At 38.7% G+C, this 21,986-nt stretch overlaps 1 protein-coding gene across 1 annotated transcript in view; it reads right to left on the minus strand.

The window, feature by feature from the left end:
* The window catches only part of CHST9 (carbohydrate sulfotransferase 9), a 261,701-nt gene that overhangs the window by 209,816 nt on the left and 29,899 nt on the right, over nt 1–21,986 (minus strand). Inside the window, exon 2 of the mRNA XM_037025364.2 lies at nt 599–802. Within this exon, the coding sequence (XP_036881259.1) occupies nt 599–719 (121 nt within the window). The 5' untranslated portion in view covers nt 720–802. The remainder of the gene's footprint in view (nt 1–598; nt 803–21,986) is intronic.

Raw genomic sequence — 21,986 nt, forward strand, 5'->3', positions numbered from 1 at the left:
ATGCCTGTTTTTGTGAACAAAGTTTTACTGGGACACAACAGGTCCCTTTGTCTACACATAATCTATGGCTGCTTCTGTGATACACTGGCAGAGCTAAATAGCTGTGGTAGAGATGGTATGGCCTATAAAACCTAAAGTATTTTCTATCTAATCTATACAGAAAAGGTTTGCAACACTTGCTTTATAGTAAAGGTTGTAAAGAATTTTCACACCTATTTTGAGTATTAACACAAACATTAAGAAGGAAATAAAAGAGAGAGTTTGCTGTATATTTAGCCCCTTTTAGGCTTGTACTCAATGCTTAGTGGGTACACCAGAGGTAGATAAATGCTACACATTTGCTCAGACACCTTCTCTACATGCAGCTCTTGCAGGCTCACAGGCCTTATGGCTCCTTGCAGATAATAAAAATTCCAAATTTCGTCCCAAGCCACCGAGATGTCCAGCAGAACTGCACAGAAGCTGGGGCTTTTAGCTTGGGTCTAATTTATGGTTGGGAATACTGTGACTTTCCATCTATGTATCTGTAAACATTGCAGTTCATTTAACTGAAAATGACCAATATAATTAAATAGGAAAAAAAGAGTTGATGCGGTACCTGTATGTTGTTCTTCAAACTGGACCTGCAGATACAGGAAGAGCAGCAACCCTGCTACTCCGAACACCAGCACAGAGAGGAAGATGCGTTTGGGGGTCATGACCGTGTCAGATGGCTGCATTTCTCCTCATTTCTGAAGACCTCATGTTTGGCTTTTCCATAGAGTGTCAGTCCTTTCTCTTAAGCGCTGACTCCATAAACAGCCTAGAATTTAAAAAACAAACAAACCACATTGTACCTTGCTGATATTTCTTCACAAATATGGCGTAACTACGCAGTGTATGAACAATACTGAAGACTTACATGAACCGTAACACTCTGAAGACAGAAGAGACGGTAGCGGCTCACCCTAGAATGGCAATTTTCTATTATAAGCCTTTATCTTATCTAAGGAATGTATTGTCCTACAGTTAATAAGTAACACCCTAACATTAAACAGGTGAAGTAGAGCCTGACTAAAGCCCTCCTACATTGTAAAAAGTCAAGTAGGGTCCAGGGTACTTTAAAATCACTGTGAGGGGAAGAATACTGTCAGACTCAATTGTTGAAGAAGGGGTTTTGACAAACATGTTCACAGATTAAAGGGAAACATCACTTCCTGTCTTAAAAACATGTAAAGTTTAAAAGCAGAGTGTTCATTCTATCATTTTCCTCTCATGTAAACCTAGATTTCTGCAGCTGGAAGGGTCCATTAAAAAGCCCTCAAAGGCATAAAAGGATAAATATTAAAAGGTCAGAGTTCAAAGGCCTCTCCCACAATGTCAAGGGAGTACAGAAATCCACCTCAGTAATAAAAGATTATTTAAAGAAATATCGAAATGACTTTGTTTTAGAATAATCTCATTTAGTATAATCCTAACCTGTTAAAGTCATATCCATGTATGGGAATTGAATGACAATGTAAAGCTTCTCCTTAGGAACACATAAACACACACAAAACCTTGCATAAAAAAATATCAGTATGTTTCTGCATCCTCACTGGAAGCCAGGTTCGGAAGCCCTGCTCCTCGTGAACTGAGGGCTTTGGGTGGGATGCTGGCCGCAGACCTGGGCTCTGTTCTAGGCTGCAGGCCACACAGCTTGCCTTCAGATGACCCAAAAGTTTCCTCTCTGGCAGCATACCACACACACTGCTGTGTCTGTAGGTTCTCCCTCCTTTTCCTCCAAACAAGCCTCAAAAACTTCTGGGAAAATATTGATTTACTCTTTTTAAGACACATTTGGTGAGGTGCCAGGTAAAAGTTAAAAATTGCTGTAGGAAAATGCTGGGCTGGTTAAAGGATAATATTCAGCTATTCTTGGCAAAACCAATTTTCACACAAGCGTTGGGCTTCATAAGTAATCTATGAGGTCAGAATTAGAAGTGGATGTAGTAGAGCAGTCTCCTGATCCAAAAAAAATCCGAGTAGTTAAAAGTGTTGATGCAGAATAATTACAATAATCATAAATGCATCTTTTCTTTATATTTGTATTACTACCTGAAGGGGCCAGAGCAGGAGAATGGTTACCAGCCCTGGTTGAGGAGGGGCTTCACACTTCCATTTCTGAGTCCCCCGGGGACAGGGCCACTGTTGTCGTTTCCACAAGTGCTTTTGAAGACTTCGAGCATTTTCATGATTTTGGTAGTAAAGGAAGTTTTTAAATAAGAAGGGCAAGGAGTATCATCAGGCTGCTATTTATGGTGCTTTTTTGTTCGTACATTGATCCAAAACTAAAATATAATGGGCTTTCTGAACATGTGCAGCAAAGAACATTTCCCGAGGGAGCTCTGCAATTTGAGGTGTTCCAAGATTGCCTCCCTCAAGAAAAGCCAGGAAGAGAAGCCAGTTTTCTCTTCTCTTGATGCTGCAGTTAAAGAATGAACAGACGAAACTCCTGGGTACACAAGATTCAGACAGGATGAAACCAGCTCTGTGAAATCTACCACGAACAAAGAAATAGCTGTTTACAAGAAAAAAGAGACTTTTACAATCTGTCTACATAATTAAAACTTATCTCAGAAGAAAGAGGATAGAAGACAGCATAAATCAGAACACAGCCATGAACCTGTGGGAACGGTGGGGGGTGAAAAGCCAAAGGTAGTACTCCTTGGGGGTTTGCGGAGGAAAATTATTACCTACAATGCTGGAGAAAGATTAAGAATTTGCCCTTTCTTTCTCCGGAAGATGTTGCTATACTCTGACATATCCTCCTGGGTAAGAAGTCAGTAGAAAACCCATAATTGTTATTATGGCAGATATGAGTAGGATTGAGTGATTAAAGCCACAGGCAGAAAGGCAATCTGGTGTAAAACAGAATACGTTTGATCTTCTCCCATCGCAGTCCATTAACCCAGCTCTGGCTTTAGGAAACGGCTCTCATTAAGCAAAGGTGAGGCAGTGGGAGCAGTTGCATTGCTTTAAGGGAACCTGAAGGTCATTTGCGATGGGAAAACACACCTACTTGGTGATCATGCATCTACCTTCATGCCTGCGGAAAAAGTGCAGACTGCTGGAGATTGAAATTACTTGCAATAATGCTGTTTTATGTACAAGCCTTATGCAGCATTTCCATGGTCAAAGGCTTCCTGTATTTTGCACAACTCCTCCTCTCCCTGCTCATAAACATGGTACCTTGAGCCTAACAGGTACTCAACAGTGTGTCGCATTGAACTGAATTTGGGGGTCCAATAATGGAATACAGGTAATTAATTAATTTTCCAGTTGTATTTGTAAATCCTTAGTCCTAACCTAAATTTATGTGACTTTATTAAAAAATACCTATTTTTCTTTGCATATCCTTTTGATTTATCCCTAACATTTATGAAAACTAAAAAAAATCATTGTTTTATCCCATTAATTATTTTTCTAACACTTAAAAAAATTATTCTTTGAAGATGCTCAGCATCACTAGTCATCAGGGAAATGCAGATCAAAATCACAATGAGATAGCATCTCATGCTTGGTAGAATGACTGGCATCAGAAAGACAAGAGATAACAAATGTTGGTGGGGATGTGGAGAAAAGGGAATCTGTGCACTGCCAGTGGGACTGTCAACTGGTACAGTCACCATGGAAAACGGTATGGAGGTTCCTTGAGAAATTAAAAATAGAACTTTCATATGATCAAGCAATTCCCCTTTTAGGATATAGCCAAAGCAAAAGGAAACACTAATTTGAAAAGATACCTGCATCCCCATGTTTACTGCAGCGTTATGTACAGCGACCAAGATACAGGGACACCCTCAGTGTCCATTAGCGGGTAATGGATAAAGAAGATGTGGTGCATATATATACATACATGCACCACAATGTAATATTATCCAGACAAAAAAATTGAGAAAATCCTGCTATTTGGAACAATATGGACGGATCTTGAGGGCATCATGCTAAGTTAAATAAGTCAGGCAGGGAAAGACAAATATTGTAAAATCTGACTCCTATGTGATATCTAAAACAACAACATACAAAACTCATAGAAGAAGATGTCAGATTTGTGGTTACCAAAGGTGTGGGGGGAAGGAAGGGGGTGCAGGGCTGTGGGGGCAGGGAAGTGGAGAAGGTGGTGGAAAGGTACAAAATTCTAGTCATAACTAAGTACTAGGACTGTAATGTACAGCGCGATGACTGTAGTGCCTGTGGCATATATGAACGTTGTTACAGACAGAGTGAATACCAAGAGTTCTCATCACAAGGAAATTTCTTTTTCTTTTTTTCTGTATCTATGAGATGATAATCTAAATTTACTGTGGTAATCATTTCATAATATATATAAGACAAAGCATTATACTGTGGACCTTAAATTTATCCAGTGCTGTATGTCACTTTACCTCAATAAACTGGAATACAACTTATTTTAAATAACCATGGTTACCAACAGAAACAGTTGGGGACTTTAGCATAGTGATGTTACTAGATGGAGGCAATTTATTTAAGAGGAAATTATGAGTTGTCCAGTTTGGCAGAAGTCTACAGTCTTAAGGAGGGAGCTATAGAATTTTAGAAAGGTTGGTTTGGACCAAATCATGCAATTTGGTGTAGAAGAACCTCGGAGTCAGGGGACCACCTGTCCTTATCCTCAACCTCAGCAGGACAAGAGCCTTGCCTTCTGCCTCTCCCAAGGCAGCTACACCATTCTCTATCGCTTTCCCACCGTCTGATCAAATAAGAGACAATCAGGGACCAACCACCTCCATTTACTACTCTGCTCATGAAGTTTATAATCATCTGTCCTCGTCCACACATTTGCCTCTATCTCTGAAGAGCAAGAGTCCTCACTCTAGCTCCATCCCTTCCAGGTTCCTGTGACACTTGACTCCATCAATACTGCCTATTAAAAACATGCAAGTAAATCTGAGGACCTAATTGGCTTTATTAAGCTATTCATGAATCAGGAAGCATCTCCCAAGAAGCGCCAAGGAGTGCCCATAATAGAAGATTTTTATACACAGGAGCCAGGAGACTAGAAAGGAGAGGAGGTTATTAGCACAAGAAAAGAAGGGATTGTTCCAGTTTAAAATTCCACTCCTGGGAGAGACTGAAGCAGCAATGAGATTAGGTTTTAAACCCCTGTTTGGTGGCTTGGCCTAGAAGTGACATCACGTTGGGCCAGTGTCTTTCTTTTCCAACATGCCCAGGCTGGGTCTGCGCCCAGCAGCTTCTCCTTCTGCCCTCCAGGGACTGCCCTGCCACAGCTGTTCCCAGACAAGCCTGAAGGTAGAGGGCTCTGCCCCCGCTGCCTCAGGCAGATCTCCCGCTACTTCTCCACCCACAACTGCACAGGAGGGGGACGTGACAAGGCTCAAAATTATACAGGGATCGAAAATGTATAATTCCCTGGGATTCTGGAGTTTTATTGGCTATTCTAGTTTTGTCTCTCTGTGTATTTCCTGTTTGTATCTCTTCCCCATTTTTCTCATTGATTTGTAGTTGTTTATGCATTTTGAATGGTAATTCTTTGTCAGGTATGAGAATTACAAAAATTTGCCTGTTTGTGACTTTTCCCTTCCTTCTCTCTTCTCTCTCCCACTTCCTTTGCTGGTGGTGTGGTTGTTTTACTATGCAGAAGTTTTAAATCACTATTTGTCCTTCTTTTTCCTTCTTGATTTATCAGCTACAGTCTTGAAAGAAAGCATGATATGCTCAAACCCACGAAACTGGAGAGCTTAGTAAGGGACAGTTTACAAAGAGTGATGGGGTTTGGGGCAACTCACAAGGCAACAAATTCTAAATGCAAGTAACAGCAACCCCTCCTAGACGTAAAGACAGGGAGCAGAGAGCTATTTCTGGAGCCTGAAGAGGAGCTTGAAGGAGAGGGTCAGGCTGATAGCTCTCTGCTGCAAATGGACACAGACAATGTGCTGTAGACAGGCGTTAAGGAAGCCAGAAGAATCCCTATCCTACCTGGACTTGACACTGGCATCTGAAGTGAGAGCAGTCCTGTGGAAGTGAGCCCTTAACCTGTGGGAAATGATGCTATCTCCAGGTCGAGGGTGTCCGAATTGGGTTAAATTAATGGGATACCCAGTCTGTGTCTGAAAAGAACTGGGGAATTGCTTGGTGGTACTGGATAAATCACACACACCAGAAAGTTTTCTACCCTTGTATTAGAAACTATCCTTGACTTCAAGTATTTTAAATGTATTTTAAAGTTTTTATTGGACTGAAAAATAAATATTGCTTGTAATTTTCTTACCTGTCTTAGCATTAGACTTACTCATGTGCTTGGAATTCTTATGAGCAAGCTCACTTTGAGTGGAAGATTTCAAAAAGTTTTCTCTTCCTTTCCCCTCTTTCTTTGTCTTCTCTCTTTGTGCCTTTCCTTCCTAGTCAAGGAATTTTGCAGTTGCCCCCAAAGTGAACCTTGGGCTTTTATTCAGAGCTAAGTTTCACTACTACTGGCTTGGTGTTTTTGACCTGGTGTGATATTGGAGCTGCTGTAGACCAGTCAGAGAGTTAGCTCAGAGATGAGTTGTTTTCCCAGTGCAGGGCCAGGGTCTGCATCTGTCTACTTCTCTAGCCTGCCACATTCTGAAAGCGCTAGCTCCAGGTGGAGATGGCCACTATTTCTTATTTCAATCTTCTTTCTCACTGTGGTGTGGGTTGTCATTTGAGTCCCTTCTCCTGTCTTCAACTGAAGAGCCTGGCTTGCAGCTCCCACAAAGGAGTGAAACTTCCTGATATCTCAGCAGCTTCTATATTCAAAGCCTAGAGGACTCAAAATTGCCACTTTTTTTGTTTGTGTGCCTCTGCTCCTGATTTTGAATTTGGTTATATCCTTTTATTCTTTTCCTTTTAAATTTCATCTTCCAGTGGCTTGTTTTGGGAGCAGATAGGAAAACAAAATATAAACATAGTTACCCTTCTTGACTGGAACTTCATGTAAACTTCTCACACTTACTTTTATCTGTAAAACAGGACAATGAAATCTGCCCTGTGTCTGACAGCTTTAGAAAATATTAAGTAAAACAGAATATGTAATGATCTTACGGAAAAGTATAAAAACAGTGTAAAGTTACAAAGTATTTTAGTAGTCTGGTTAAAGGAGTTTAGATTTTTGATGGGTATTATAGGTACAAAAAACATTACAAAATACTTTGTCTCTGTCAACCATAGTGAAATTAAATTGTGGTATGTAGTCTAATAATAGTCAATTATGGAAAGTGTTTTATTTAAAGACAAAAAACTTGGATAGTACTCATCTTATTTAGTCATTGTAAAATGTGTTAACCATAAAAGAGTAAATCTTGACTGAATTCCTCTTAATTAAATAAGGAATATGACCTTTACTTATTATTTATCACTTAATGTACTCACTATTTTATAAGTTAAACAGCCCTATTTTAATTCATTTTATTATTGTGTAATTCCTGGAGTTCTGTAAGCAATTTCATATACTCTCATTCTATCTTCAAAAAATTTTTAAACTTTAGTTTTGAAGTAATTTTAGATGCACAAATAAGTTGCAAAAATTGTAGCATCCCTGTGTACCCACCACCCAGCTTCCTCCAATGATAACATTTTACAAAACTATCTGATACTTAATTAAAACCAGGAATTTTACTACTGTGCATGTAGAAGGCAGGTCCACCTGTCTAATCATTGTATTAGAAGAGGTAGAGGAGGTCTACCTCCTAATTACTGGAGCCTATAGAACATGTTAGCTCCCATGGCAAGGGGGAATTTAGGTTGCAGATGGAATGATGGTTTTGCTAATCAACAGATCTTAACATAAGGGGATTATTCTGCATTACCTGGGGTCAGGGTGGTGAGTAAGGTAATCACAAGGGTCCTTAAAAGTATAAAAGGGAAGCAGCAGATGAGGCCAGAGTGATGTGATGTAAGAAGGGTCTAAACAACCTTTGTAAGCTTTGCAGAGGCTGGAGATGGAAGATGGGAACCACGAGCCAAGGAATGCGGTACCTTTCCGACACTATAGAAGGAAAAGTAAACAGTTCCTCCCAGAGCCTACAGAAGGGGATGCAGACCTGCTGACACCTTGGTTTCACTCTGTGTCAGACTTCTGAACCACAGAACTGTACCGATACCTTTAAGCTGTTAAAGCCACTACATTTGCTATGATTTGTTATAGCAGCAAAGAAAACTAATACAGTACAATACTATCACAGAGGAACATTTTAAAGGATGGCAGCTTGTGAAATTGCTATGAATGGACAGAATAATACTGATCTCTTTAGATATTTTTTACAGTTTCTCAGGTATAGTATTTCATGATCTATTCCTATAATAGCTCAATTGTTCAATGTGTTTTGTCATACAGAACACAGAAACATATTCCTTTACTCGACACTAATTTATAGGTGCTTCCTTGTGCATTTGTTACTTTGATTTCCTGTATAATTTATTTAACAGGTACCTTTAGCTAGTAAAGGTGCTTTTAGCGGTTGTGATTAAAATTTAATCATAATGTTTTTAATAAGATAGAGCTTTGCCCTTATGTTCTCTTTTAGAAGAAAGTTTTAAACTCACATTTTATATTCTAGTGTTCAGTGTTGAGCTTTGTTCTATTTTTGTTTTATCCAAGCAACAACAGTCTATCTTAATGACTGTGAAGACTAAAACCAAAGGCCCTTGCAAACATTTGCATGAGAGGAAAAAAATCTACTTAGATTAATGTTAAATGGATTATTCACCTCATCCCTCATTTTTACTTATTCCCCAATCTAAAGATTCCAAAGTGTTAAAGATAGATGACATTGTTGCACTTTAGCCCTGCTGACCTGCATTCACAAGAATTTGTAGCATGTATTTATGTGCTAGTCAGGAATCATTAGGATCACATTAAGTAACACACAAGGTACACACAGTGTCCAATTCTGTTTCATTAAAGGGATCTATGAAGATGGAGTCCTTGAAAAGTGTTTTGGAGTCCTGGGATCTGGTCATGGCGGCACAAGAAAAATGGCAATTTGTGTGGTCATGTCTAAAATGACTTGGAGGAGTTACCCACCAGGGATTATGTCAGATGCTGTAAGGGGGTGAGCAGATCCAGGGAAATGACTGAGCTTAGTTACTGTAGTAATTAATAATGCAACCTAAGAAGTGCTGAATGAAAGATGACTTCCAGTCCACCCTGGGGACCAATAGAAACGGGTACGTTACAAGTAGGAAGGGGAGTTAAAGGACATTCAAACAGCGGCTATGTCACCTCCCTAAGAGCCATTCTGTTCCTGTGTGTGGGCACTGCACCGTTTAGTGCAGATTGTCCCCACCTCCGGCTCCAGCACTGGGCCTGCAATAGTGTCAGCCTAACAGGGTAATTAATCCTATGGGCCTTGTCAAAATAGTTGGCTTGGGAATGGCTGGGTGTATTAGTTTTCCGCAGCTGCCATAACAAATTATTACAAACTTGGTGGCTTAAAACAACAGAAATGGATTCTCTGTAAATTCTGGAGGCTAGGAATCCCAAATCAGCCTGTAGTCAGGGCCATACTCCCCTGGGGGCCTCAGGACTCCCTCCTTGTCCCTTCCGGTTTCTGACAGCTCCTATCTGTTGTCAGCTTTTTCCTGGTAGTTCACAGCTTCTAGGAGTTAGGATGTGGATGTATATTTCAGGGAGACACCATTCGACTCCCAACAGCAGGGGACTCAGCTGTCCCTGGCCTCAGTGATAAGATCAGAGGTGATTCAATCGGACAGTCGGGCTCGCTGGCTGGCTAGTCTGGGGGAGGGTTCCCTCCTCTCGCAGTGAACGGGGATAAAAAGTGCACAGTCTGTGCCATTGCTGGAAAGCCTTCTGCCGCGCTGATGAAGCCCAGAAAACCCACACAGCCCGAGGCCGGCTGAGAAACCTGCAGGCACAGGTGGAATCCCGAGGGCACCCTGACTACCCTCACCCTGCCTCTGAACCTGTGGCCTGCGAGAGCCAGGAAAGGTGCTTTAGTTTTTAATCTACTACAAAGCAATTCAAGTCCAGTAAGAGAACTAAGGAATAAGCTGTATTTTGGGTGTAGCAGTTTGGGCAGGATAATCAGAAATAAATGGAAGTAACTGTCTCAACATTTATGGAGCAGTTATTACATTTAGGCACTACTCTAAGTATTTCATATTGATTATTTAATCTCACAATTGCCCTGTAATCTTCCCAGACACTAGATCTTCAGGAGCAGCTCATGGAACCACACGGGCTGACGCAGAGCCTGGTGGGCCATGAGGTGAGGTGCGGGTGGGGGCAGACCACGGAGGGCCTTGGCGTCAGCTGAGGGTGATCAGTCTGTCCTGTCAATGCTGGGGAGCCACCCACAGGTTTGAAGGGAGTAGGATGATCAGGTCTGCCTTCTAGGAATGTCACTCAGAGGCACTGTGAGGACTGGGCTGAAGGTGAGGATGGCCACTGGCCAGCAGACCCCAGAGTCCCACAGACTGGACTAGATCATACTCCAACCCAAACATCCTCTTCTTTTGCCAAGGCACGTCCTCTTGCCTTTTGTTACTGGACTCAGTTTACTGAGGTGTAGGTGAAGTATGAAGTTTCTTTGTATAGCTATACACTGCACTCCATGGATACCATACCACATGGATGCCACACTGCTATGGGGCATATTGTAGTTACTCTGGAACCTGACTGCCTGGGTTCATATAATAGCTTGACAATTTACTAGTTTTGTGACACAATTTATTATGTAATCTCTGTGTGCCTCAGTTTCTGCACATTTAACTTGGGGATAATAACAATATGTACTATGTGAGATTGCTGTGAAATAAGTTAACACAAAAATATATATAGAAGTGTGCAAGGCCCATGGAAGTGCTGTATAATATTAAGGTGTTAGTATCTTTATATTCAGAATGCCCAGCACAGGGACAGCTGTATTGTAATCAATAAGTATTTGTTGAAAGATTAAATATTTAACTTCAAAAAGCAGTCTATTTTTACTGTGAGAGAGGTTTATTCTTTCAGTTCAAGCCACTTCAATCCAATCAATAAACATCCATGAGGTCAGAATATGACTAAGGCCCTGTGCCAGACACTGCAGGCAAAGCCAAAATAATTGAGCTTTAGTCTCTGATCTTCATCGGAGAATATCTGAACCTGTCTTTTCATAACCTGCACAAGCTAGTTCTAGCAGAGCCTTCTAGAACAACTTCTAACAAATCTGTTCTCTTCTTTACATGACAGACTTTCCAATTATTGAAAACAATTTTCCTGCCTGCCCTTAATCTTTTTTACTCTAGGATAAACAATAAATATACACAATTCCTTCAGCTATTCCTTATGGGACATGGTTTAGGAGCATTCAATCAATTTAATCATCCTCCTGCAGACATACTCAGGTTTGTTAATGTTTCCCTTTAAATGCAGGGCTCAGAAGTAGATACATAATCCAAACATGATTGAATGAATGGATAGTGTTGTGAGAATCAGCACCATAAAAATAATGGCTAAACTTGAGCGCATCCACAAATAAAATAGAAAAATAAACATGTTACAGGTTAGAGCTGTTGGGGTTTCCTTCAGTCCAAACAACAGGGAAATAGAAAGACCGTCCAAAAAAAAATTCAAAGGAAAGGGTTTTAAATTAGGAAACATGTTATACAGACCTGCAATTAAGAAACCTAGATAGGACATTACTATACAGTAGGCAGTAAATTAAATATTTGCTTAATAAATTCATGTAAGAAAAGGATTTAAGAAATAGTAGGAATTAAGGTTAACTGTGAAATATGGTCCCCCCACAAGGAGTAGAAAAAGATGAGTTCAGAAAAGATGATTTGGTCAATGCAGAAATTATTGGAAGAAGATCAAAAAGGACTGAAGGATTTTAAGAAGAGGAACAGAAAGTTGAGAATTTACAATTCCAACATTAGTTTGAAGTGTCAGAAGAGAAAAAGTATATGTACTTTAGTGCATGGGAGGGAAGGACAGTTGATACACATACAAATGTCATTCATATATCCTTGAACCTTAAATGATAATGAAATGCTTTGGGTATTAGGTAAACAAGCAATAAATGCTAATTTAAATTTTCATCTTCTGTTTCAGTGATAGTAGGACATGACTTTTTCATGTTGACTAATAGAAGGAGTTACTTTTCAGGGAGATCATTCAATATATAAAAGAATGACAAAATCTAGTGAGTTTGGTAGGAGCATTATGGCTGAAAAAAGGGATATAATCCAAACATAGGAAGACACGGGAGAGAGAGGCTAGAAGGCAGGGAGAAGGACAGAGAGGGAGAATGTCAAAGTTTCTTAGCAAATAGCAATATATCTACTTCCAAATTACCTCCAAAAACAAGCAAACAGAACCTGGCAGAATTTAAGAGGCAATAGGCAACAGAATGTCAGGAAGTCATTTTGATCTTTCCACTTATGAATAAGCAGTAGTTCAACTTAGAATATTAGCTATAGTATAAAACAGAATGGATCAGACTGCTTTGGGGATGTTACTTTTTACAGTACAATAACATATCTGTACTTAATGTCAAATAATTAAGACAATTTCTAGTACAACAGACTCCAGTGATAAATGATTTAGACAAAAAGTTTGGCATTGCTCCAATTTGCCTCCCATTAAAAATACTTAGTATTTTTAATGGGAGGCACTAAAACATAAACCCTATTGTTACTGATTGTCATCTAGATAAAATGTCTCTTCTATGTCATCACCTATTACATTATTTCTAAATTCCCCGTTCTGCTCATCACAGTAACAATAAAATTCTTATAAGGTATTTATTCATAGAGCATCATGCTTCATTGGGTCAGGTATGTTGGGTAGTTATCTCTTTTAATGATTAGCTAGATAGTCAACACCTATTTGGAAGATTGATTTTTTTTCCCTCATTATATATTATCTAGACATCTGATGTGATGCTTTTGCATAATGTCTTTTAGCAAAAGGATAATGCCACTCTCCATAAAATAGTAAAATTCTACAGCTAACCTAAGACTCTACAAAACCCTAGAAATATGCATATATTCTAAAAGGAACATGATTTGTTTCTCATAGATACTAAAGTTTGTGAGCCAAGCACTATGGCTCGCTTCAAGCAATCTCATGCAAATACTTATTAAATTCTCCTATGTGCTCCCTCTCTTTCCTCTTGTTTCCCATTACAGCCCATCTGTGCTTAGCCTGCAACCATTAACAGAGAAAAAACAAGAACTAAAACAGTAAAGGTGCTAATCTACAAATGTTGATTTAAAAAAGAAAAATAAATTAAATCTGCAAAAATTATCTCCTGACAAAAATCATATGTTAAGCTTAAGGCATTTTCAAAGAACATACCACAAAAAAAGCTGTCATATTACAATATCAAAGCTAAGTGCCTAGGGTAGTTATTGAAAAAGTATAGATATATTGGGAAGCCTGAAATGATGCCATCAAAGCAAAGCAGGAATAATATGTAACTGAAAATTAACATTCCTTAGAAAAAGCAGGAAGTACAACAGAACATGTAAAAAAAAGGTATTGTGAAACCTTAAGGATACTATAAAATCTTGAATAAGTCATTACACCTTTAAAGCTATTATTGTACTGTTAATTTTAGTTGATTTAACTAATCAATGAAGGGGATGTCTAGTTAAATGGGGGCGCATGGAACTCAGGTATTCCCTCCTTAAACTCTAAAATGAAAGCAGAGAAGCTAGGGTGGGAAAGTTTACAAAGACATAGATAAGACAAGAGGAGATGATTACAAGAGAGATAATAAAGCTTTAGAAAATAAAGTGCAGACAGAGGAGTAATAACTAACTTAAAAGATCATAAATTCTGAAACTGAAGTGTTTCCATAAATAAGAACAAGAAGCAAGATTCTGGGAACTATACAACCTGGGAATGGTGCATGAGGTTTCCCAGAAGAGGGAAGGCAAGAGACAAGCGGCAGAGATACAAGCTGAAGAAGAGGAAAAACAAAACAAGGCTAAACAAAAAGAAATTCAGAAGAACTATACTGTATATCCTTAGAGAGATAAGAGAAGATATTGGCTCCGTCAAAGCAGGACAGGACTCCACATCTAATAGAAAGAAAATAAACCAGAGAAAGAGAGAGAGAAAAAAAACCCCAAAAAGCCCTTGCAAGAAAAAAGCATAACCAACATGAAACTCAACCTGCAGGTTAGTAGACAGAAGTAACTTGTCACATGGCAGAGCAAAAGGACAGAGAAATGGAAAATTGGACATGAAAAAAGAGCCAAGAAATAAGATTAATTTAAGAAATTCAACATCTAATAACAGGAGTTCTAAATGGAGAGAACTGAGAAAACAAAAGGAAGGAGATCATTATGATATAATTCAAATCTCAGTGAACTGAAGGGCATGAGTTTCCAGATTGAAAGGGATCACCCAGTACTCAGCACAATGGATAGAAAATAAACACATCAAGGGACAGCATGCTGACATTCAGAACACCAAGAATAAAGAAAGGATTCCATGTGTACTAGCTTTGCCTGTCTCCAAATTGTATTCTTTCCACTGAACTTCAGTGTACACCTCAAATAAAACCTGCATGGTGATGACAAAATTATGAAATTTATGAAAATTTGAGCTCAAAATGAACTAACTTATTTTTTTATTAGTTACAAAAGTTAGAGCTGACTAAAAATGAAAACCTAAGTAAGACATCAGGGGCTATTTATCTTAAGAAAACATCATATTTTCCAACAGAGGCAAATATTTTTATGTCATTTACCCACAACTGAGAACTCGTGGAAGAGGACATCAACACTGAAATATTCTGATGATCCATCAGGTGGTCATTCAGGCAACTACACAGAACTTCCTTTTTATATTACAAGTTATTTCCTTCTTGCTATTGCAAAAGATAGCCTGAGTTCCTGACCTGCTGACTATTTTGAAAAGTCTCACAACCCTGACTCCTAGGGTAAGCTTTACTTGTTCAGCTTTTAACAATCTCACCCATTCTTTTTTTCTTCCTTGGAATTCCACTTTCTCTTCTCTGTTCAGTCCCCCATGAAATGACCTAATTTCTGCAAAGATGAAAGATTAAACCATGTTCCAGTTCTAACAACTCACCTGTTCTGGTTTCATATTTCTAAACGTCTGTGGACATTTCCATTTGTATATCCCACCATTCCTCCTGCTTCTTAACTGGCCCAAATTTCTCATAACAACCAATAAGTCCCCTCCTGACCTAGCTCTTGACCACTCCTTTAGTTTTCTCATTGATACTGCTATCTTGAACTGTACTCTGAAGGCAGGCTAAACTATTTAAATTCTTAAGAACTAACTGCATTTTCTTTTGTCCCTGGGCACACGAACCTTCTCTCCTTTCTTTTACAGACCCTCTACCAGCCTCAGGCTGGACCTCACTTGCTCATTAGGACTCACCTTTGAAAAGGTGTTCACCTCTCCCCGACGCCAGCCACAGAGCTTTAGAAAGAGTGAGTTGGATATAAAGATTTGTTGAATAAATGAACAAAAAGACTACTAGATAGATAACTTATCTCTAGGTGATATCTTTAACTCAACAATAGTAATGCTGTTTCTTTAATTTTTCTTAAATATTAAATGTTTTTGCTTAAAAAGCCTTTCAGTTTTTTTTTAATTTTTATGTAAAGTGGGAAACTCCTCTGTCTGCCTTCTAGGCTATTCATATGGTGGTCACTATACCTCTACAATTTGATTTCCTGCTCCCTGCTGCCCCCACCCCACATAAAGCCTTCTCTCCGGTCTCCTGATTCCTGAGCACTCCATGCCCGTCTGTACACCCACCCATCAATCTGTTTTTGCTCTTTACTACATCTATCATGTGACCTTCTTCCTTTCTGACTGTATCCTGCATATGCACAGCTCAAGGCCAATTTCTCCCATGCAGACTTCTGTGGATTTCATTAGCCCATATTAACAATAGTAATACTTCAGTATTTCATTAGATATATTTTGAACATCTGTTATTTGACAGGCATTGTTTAGTAACTGGAACACAAAAGTGAGCCAGGAAAAAGCAAGAAAACAAGTTAAAACAAATTAAACCCAATTACAAAGTGTGACAAGTGTTAAAATCAAAGGGCAAGGTAGTGAATATTGGGTATTGGTAGGATGTTAAACACGCAAGTCACGATGTCTGTGGTACACAAAATTCTAAGAAGAACCCCAACAGACCTGGCTCTGCATAATCCCCTTACTTTGAGTATGGACAAAAACCTGTAATTTGCTACTAATAGCTTTGTGAGAAAAGTAAAGGAATTTGCAGAATTAATTAATGTCCTTAATCAGCTGCCTTTGAGTTAATTAAAAGAGATTATTTCAGTCAAGAGGAAGAAGGAAATCCTATTATTTGTGACAACGTAGATGAACTTGGAGTACATCAGGCTAAATGAAATAAACCACAGAGAAAGGCAAATACTCTATGATCTCACTTATATGAGGAACATAAAAAGAAAAAAAAGTCAAACTCATGGAAACAGAGTAGAACAGCAGTTACTAGGGACTAGGGTTTTGGGAAAGGGGAGTTGTTGGTTAAAGAGTACAAGCCTTTAGTTAGAAGATGAGTAAGTTCTGGGGATGTAATGTACAGCATGGTACTGATTATAGTAAATAATAGTTTATTACATACTTGAAAATTGGTAAGTGAGCAGATCTTAAGCATTCTTATCACATATACACAAAAAAGGTAGTTATCTGAGATGATGAATGTGTTAACCAACCTGATTGTGTGTATTTCACAGTGTACATGTATATCAGATCATAATGTGCACAATGATAAGAAAATAGGTTATACTTCTGGGCCTGACTAGTCAGGTGATCCCTTTAAAAGCAGGTCCAAGACTTCCCAAAGTTAAAGATGCTTTCCTACTGGCCTTGAAATAGTGAGTTTTGAACATCCTGTAGAGACAGGCAGCCTCTAGAAGCTGAGGCTCTCAGTTCTATAGCTACAAGGAACTGAATGCTGCCCATAAGCTCAGGGCTCTAGATGAGGATGCAATTAGACAAGGGACTGACTGCAACCTTGTGGTGCCCTGTGCAGAGGACCCAGGTAAGTTGCTCCTGCCTTCACAGCAAGGAGAATTATCAAGAGAGGTATTACATAATGATAAGGGGTCAATTCTCCACTGAAACGTAACAATATATGTTGTATGTGTGTGTGTGTTTGTGTATATATATATGCCTAATAAGACAGTTTTAAACTATGTGAGGCAAAAATTGAAATACAAAGGAAAAACTAGATGGATGCACTATTATAGTTGGAAACTTCAACACTCCTCTATGAGAAATGGACAGATCCAGTGGCAGAAAATCAGTCAAGACACAGTTTTACTCAATAGCACCATTGATCAACTGGATATAATGGATATCTTCATCCAATAAAGGCAATACACATGTTCATCTCAAGCACACATGGAACATTCACCAAGACAGACCATATACTGGGTCATAAAACATGCATTAAAAATACAAAAGAATAGAAATCACACAGTGTCTGCTCTGAGATCACTATGGAATTAAATAAAAAATAAGTAACAGAAAGACAGCTGGAAAATCCCCCAATACTTGGAGATTAAACAACTCACCTCTAAGCAACACACAAATCAAATAAGAGATCTCAAGAGGCATTTAAAAATATTTTGAACTAAATGAAAACAAAAATACAACTTATCAGAGTTTGTGAGATGCCACAATATCAGTGCTTAGAGGGAAATTTACAGCATGGAATGCAAATATTATCTAAAATCAGTTTTTTCAGTTTCTACCTTAGGAAACTAGAAAAAGAAGAGCAAGTTAATTCCAAAGTAAATAGACAAAAAGAAATAATAAAAACTAGAGAAGAAATCAATGAACTGGGGAATTCATAGAAAAAAATCAACAAATCAAAACTGTTGCTGAAAATCAACAATCAACAAAATATTTTTGAAAAGATCAATAAAATCAGTAAGTCTCTAGTCAGACCAACTAAATAAAAAGAGAGAGGACACATATTGCTAATGTTAGGAATGAAAGAGAGGACATCAGTATATAGCCCATGGAAATTAAAAGGGTAATGAAAGGATGTTATGAACAATTTTGTGTCCACAAATTTGATAAATGAAATAGATCAAGCTATTAAATACATACTCTGCCAAAATCCACACAGGAATAAATAGGCAATCTGAATAGGCCTAGTAAAGAAATTTAATCATTAATTAATAACTTCTAAAACAGAAAGTGCCAGTCCCAGAGGGGTTTGTTGGTGAATTCTACCAAACATTAAATGAAGAAAATACACCAATTGTTGACATTTTCCCTCAAAAGACAGAGTACAGAGGACAATCTTTAACTTAGTCAGCATTACCCTAATATGAAAACCAAACAAAGCCATAACAAGAAAAGAAAATTACAGACTAATATCTCCTATGAATACAGATGCAAAACTCCTCAACAAAACATTAGCAAATCAAATCCAACAATGTATTAAAAACATCACACTATTACCAAATGGGATTTGTCCTACAAGTGCACAGCTGATTCAACATTCAAAAATCAATTAATGTAATCATCATATCAATAGGGTAAAAAGAAAAATCATATGAGCATATCAAAAGATGCAGAAAAGGCAAGGATTAAAGACCGCGGCATGAGAGGAGAGACAGAGGCTTCCTCCTAAAACTGGATACAATTAGAAAATTTAATTGGTGCAACTAATCCTGAGAAAGGAACAGGAAAGAGGATGGCGTCAGACTGCACACAACTGGAGAAAAGAGCAGACCTCAGCGAACGGGGTAAAGTACCAGAGCTGTGGCTCCGCGGGACCTGAGCCCCTCCTCCACCCCAGCTCACCAGTGGGAGGAAGAGAAACGGAGCAGGGAGGGAGTGGAAAGCTTGGGACTGCTGAATACTTAGCTCCAGAGATCTGCGCTGGGAGCACAAACCTGCATTTCATGGTGCTTTCATGAGACTCGCATGACTGCTGGGTTGGAGAGTTAATATAGGCAGAGTTCCTGGGGAGACCAGGATTCCGGCTGCTTGTGGAAAGCAGGGATCCATATCTGGCTTCTCTGGGACAAAAACATACCTGTGTGACTGGCCCACTGGCTCAGGCAGTGGAGACAGGCACAGGAGCCGGGAGGTGGGGAACAGCTCTTTCCTCCCCCCAGGTACCAGTACCGCTCGCCTGCAACCCCAGACATTGCTTCAGGGGCTGAACAACTAACTCCAGAATAGAGCTTCTGGACACTAGAGGGCGCCATATAAAAACATGAAACGCCAAAGGACCCTCGTCCAGAGTAAAATTATCAACATTCTAATGGAGGTATGGAAAGACATCCAAGAACTCAGGAATGAATTCAGGTCAGAGATCCAATCATTGAAGAAAATGATGGAGGGTATTAAAAGCAGGTTGGATACAGTGGAGGAGACAATAAATGAAATAGAAACCAGAGAAGAGGAATACAAAGAAACTGAGGCACAGAGAGAAAAAAGGATCTCTAAAAATGAAAGAATATTGAGAGAACTGTGTGACCAATCCAAGCGGAGCAATATTCCCATTATAGGGATACCAGAAGAAGAAGAAGAGAGAGAAAGGGATAGAAAGTGTCTTTGAGGAGGTAGTTGCTGAAAACTTCCACAATCTGGGGAAGGAAATAGTCTCTCAGGCCACGGAGATCCACAGATCTCCCAACACAAGGGACCCAAGGAAGACAACACCAAGACACATAGTAATTAAAATGGGAAAGATCAAGGATAAGGACAGACTGTTAAAAGCAACCAGAGACAGAAATAAGATCACATACAAAGGAAAGCCCATCAGGCTAACATCAGACTTCTCAGCAGAAACCTTACAGGCCAGAAGGGAGTGGCATGATGTATTTAATGCAATGAAGCAGAAGGGCCTGGGACCAAGATTACTTTATCTGGCAAGATTATCATTTAAATTTGAAGGAGGGATTAAGCAATTTAAAGATAAGCAAAAGCTGAGAGAGTTTACCTCCCACAAACCATCTCTGCAGTCTATTTTGGAGGGACTGCTATAGATGGAAGTGTTCCTAGGGTTGGATAGCTGTCACGAGAGGTAGTAAAACGATGGTAGGGAGGGTGGAACAACTGATTGCAAGGCAAATGCAAAATTAAACTGACTATTCCCAAAGTCAATGAAGGGATAGACAAAAAGTACAAAATTTGATACCTAATATATAAAGAATGAAGGAGGAAGAACAAGGAGAAATAGAAAAGAACCTTTAGATTGTGTTCGTAACAGCACACTAAGTGAGTTAAATTAGACTTTAAGACAGTAAGGAAAGTAACCTGGAACTTTGGTAACCACGAATCTAAAGCCTGAAAGGGCAATAAGAACATACCTATCGAAAATCACTCTAAATGTAAATGGACTGAATGCACCAATTAAAAGACATAGAGTCACTGAATGGATAAAAAACAAGACCCATCTATATGCTGCTTACAAGAGACTCACCTCAGACCCAAAGACATGCACAGACTAAAAGTCAATGGATGGAAAAAGATACTTCATGCAAACAATAGGAAGAAAAAAGCAGGTGTTGCAGTACTAGTATCAGACAAAATACACTTCAAAACAAAGAAAGTAACAAGAGATAAAGAAGGACATTATATAATGATAAAGGCCTCAGTCCAATAAGAGGATATAACCGTTCTAAATATATATGCATCCAACACAGGAGCACCAGCATATGTGAAACAAATACTAACAGAACTAAAGGAGGAAATAGAATGCAATGCATTCATTTTAGGAGACTTCAACACACCATTCACTCCAAAGGACAGATCCACCAGACAGAAAATAAGTAAGGACACAGAGGCACTGAACAACACACTAGAACAGATGGACCTAATAGACATCTATAGAACTCTACACCCAAAAGCAACAGGATACACATTCTTCTCAAGTGCACATGGAACTTTCTCCAGAATAGACCACATACTAGGCCACAAAAAGAGTCTCAGTAAATCCAAAAAGACTGAAATTCTACCAACCAACTTTTCAGACCACAAAGGTATAAAACTAGAAATAAATTGTACAAAGGAAGGAAAAAGGCTCACAAACACATGGAGGCTTAACAACATGCCTCTAAATAGTCAATGGATCAATGACCAAATTAAAATGGAGATCCAGCAATATATGGAAATAAATGACAACAACACAAAGTCCCAACTTCTGTGGGATGTAGCAAAAGCAGTCTTAAGAGGAAAGTATATAGCAATGCAGGCATATTTAAAGAAGGAAAAACAAACCCAAGTGAATAGTCTAATGTCACAATTATCAAAATTGGAAAAAGAAGAACAAATGAGGCCTAAAGCCAGCAGAAGGAGGGAAATAATAAAGATCAGAGAAGAAATAAACAAAATTGAGAAGAATAAAACAATAGAAAAAATCAATTAAATAAAGAACTGGTTCTTTGAGAAAATAAATAAAATAGATAAGCCTCTAGCCAGACTTATTGAGAGAAAAAGAGAAACAGCACACATCAACAGAATCAGAAACGAGAAAGGAAATATCACGACAGACCCAACAGAAATACAAAGAATTATTAGAGGCTACTATGAAAACCTATATGATAAGAAGCTGGAAAACCTAGAAGAAATGGACAACTTCCTAGAAAAATACAACCTTCCAAGACTGACCAAGGAAGAAACACAAAATCTAAAAAAACCAATTACCAGCGAAGAAATTGAAGCAGTAATCAAAAAACTACCCAAGAAAAAAAACCCCAGACCAGATGGATTTACCTCGGAATTTTATCAGACATACAGGGAAGACATAATACCCATCCTCCTTAAAGTTTTCCAAAAACTAGAAGAGGAGGGAATACTCCCAAACTCATTCTATGAAGCCAACATCACCCTAATACTAAAACCAGGCAAAGATCCCACCAAAAGAGAAAATTACAGACCAATATCCCTGATGAACGTAGATGCAAAAATACTTAGTAAAATATTAGCAAACCGAATTCAAAAGTATATCAAAATGATCATACAC

Source organism: Manis javanica, chromosome 9, assembly GCF_040802235.1.
Source record: "Manis javanica isolate MJ-LG chromosome 9, MJ_LKY, whole genome shotgun sequence".
NCBI classification, from domain to species: domain Eukaryota; kingdom Metazoa; phylum Chordata; class Mammalia; order Pholidota; family Manidae; genus Manis; species Manis javanica.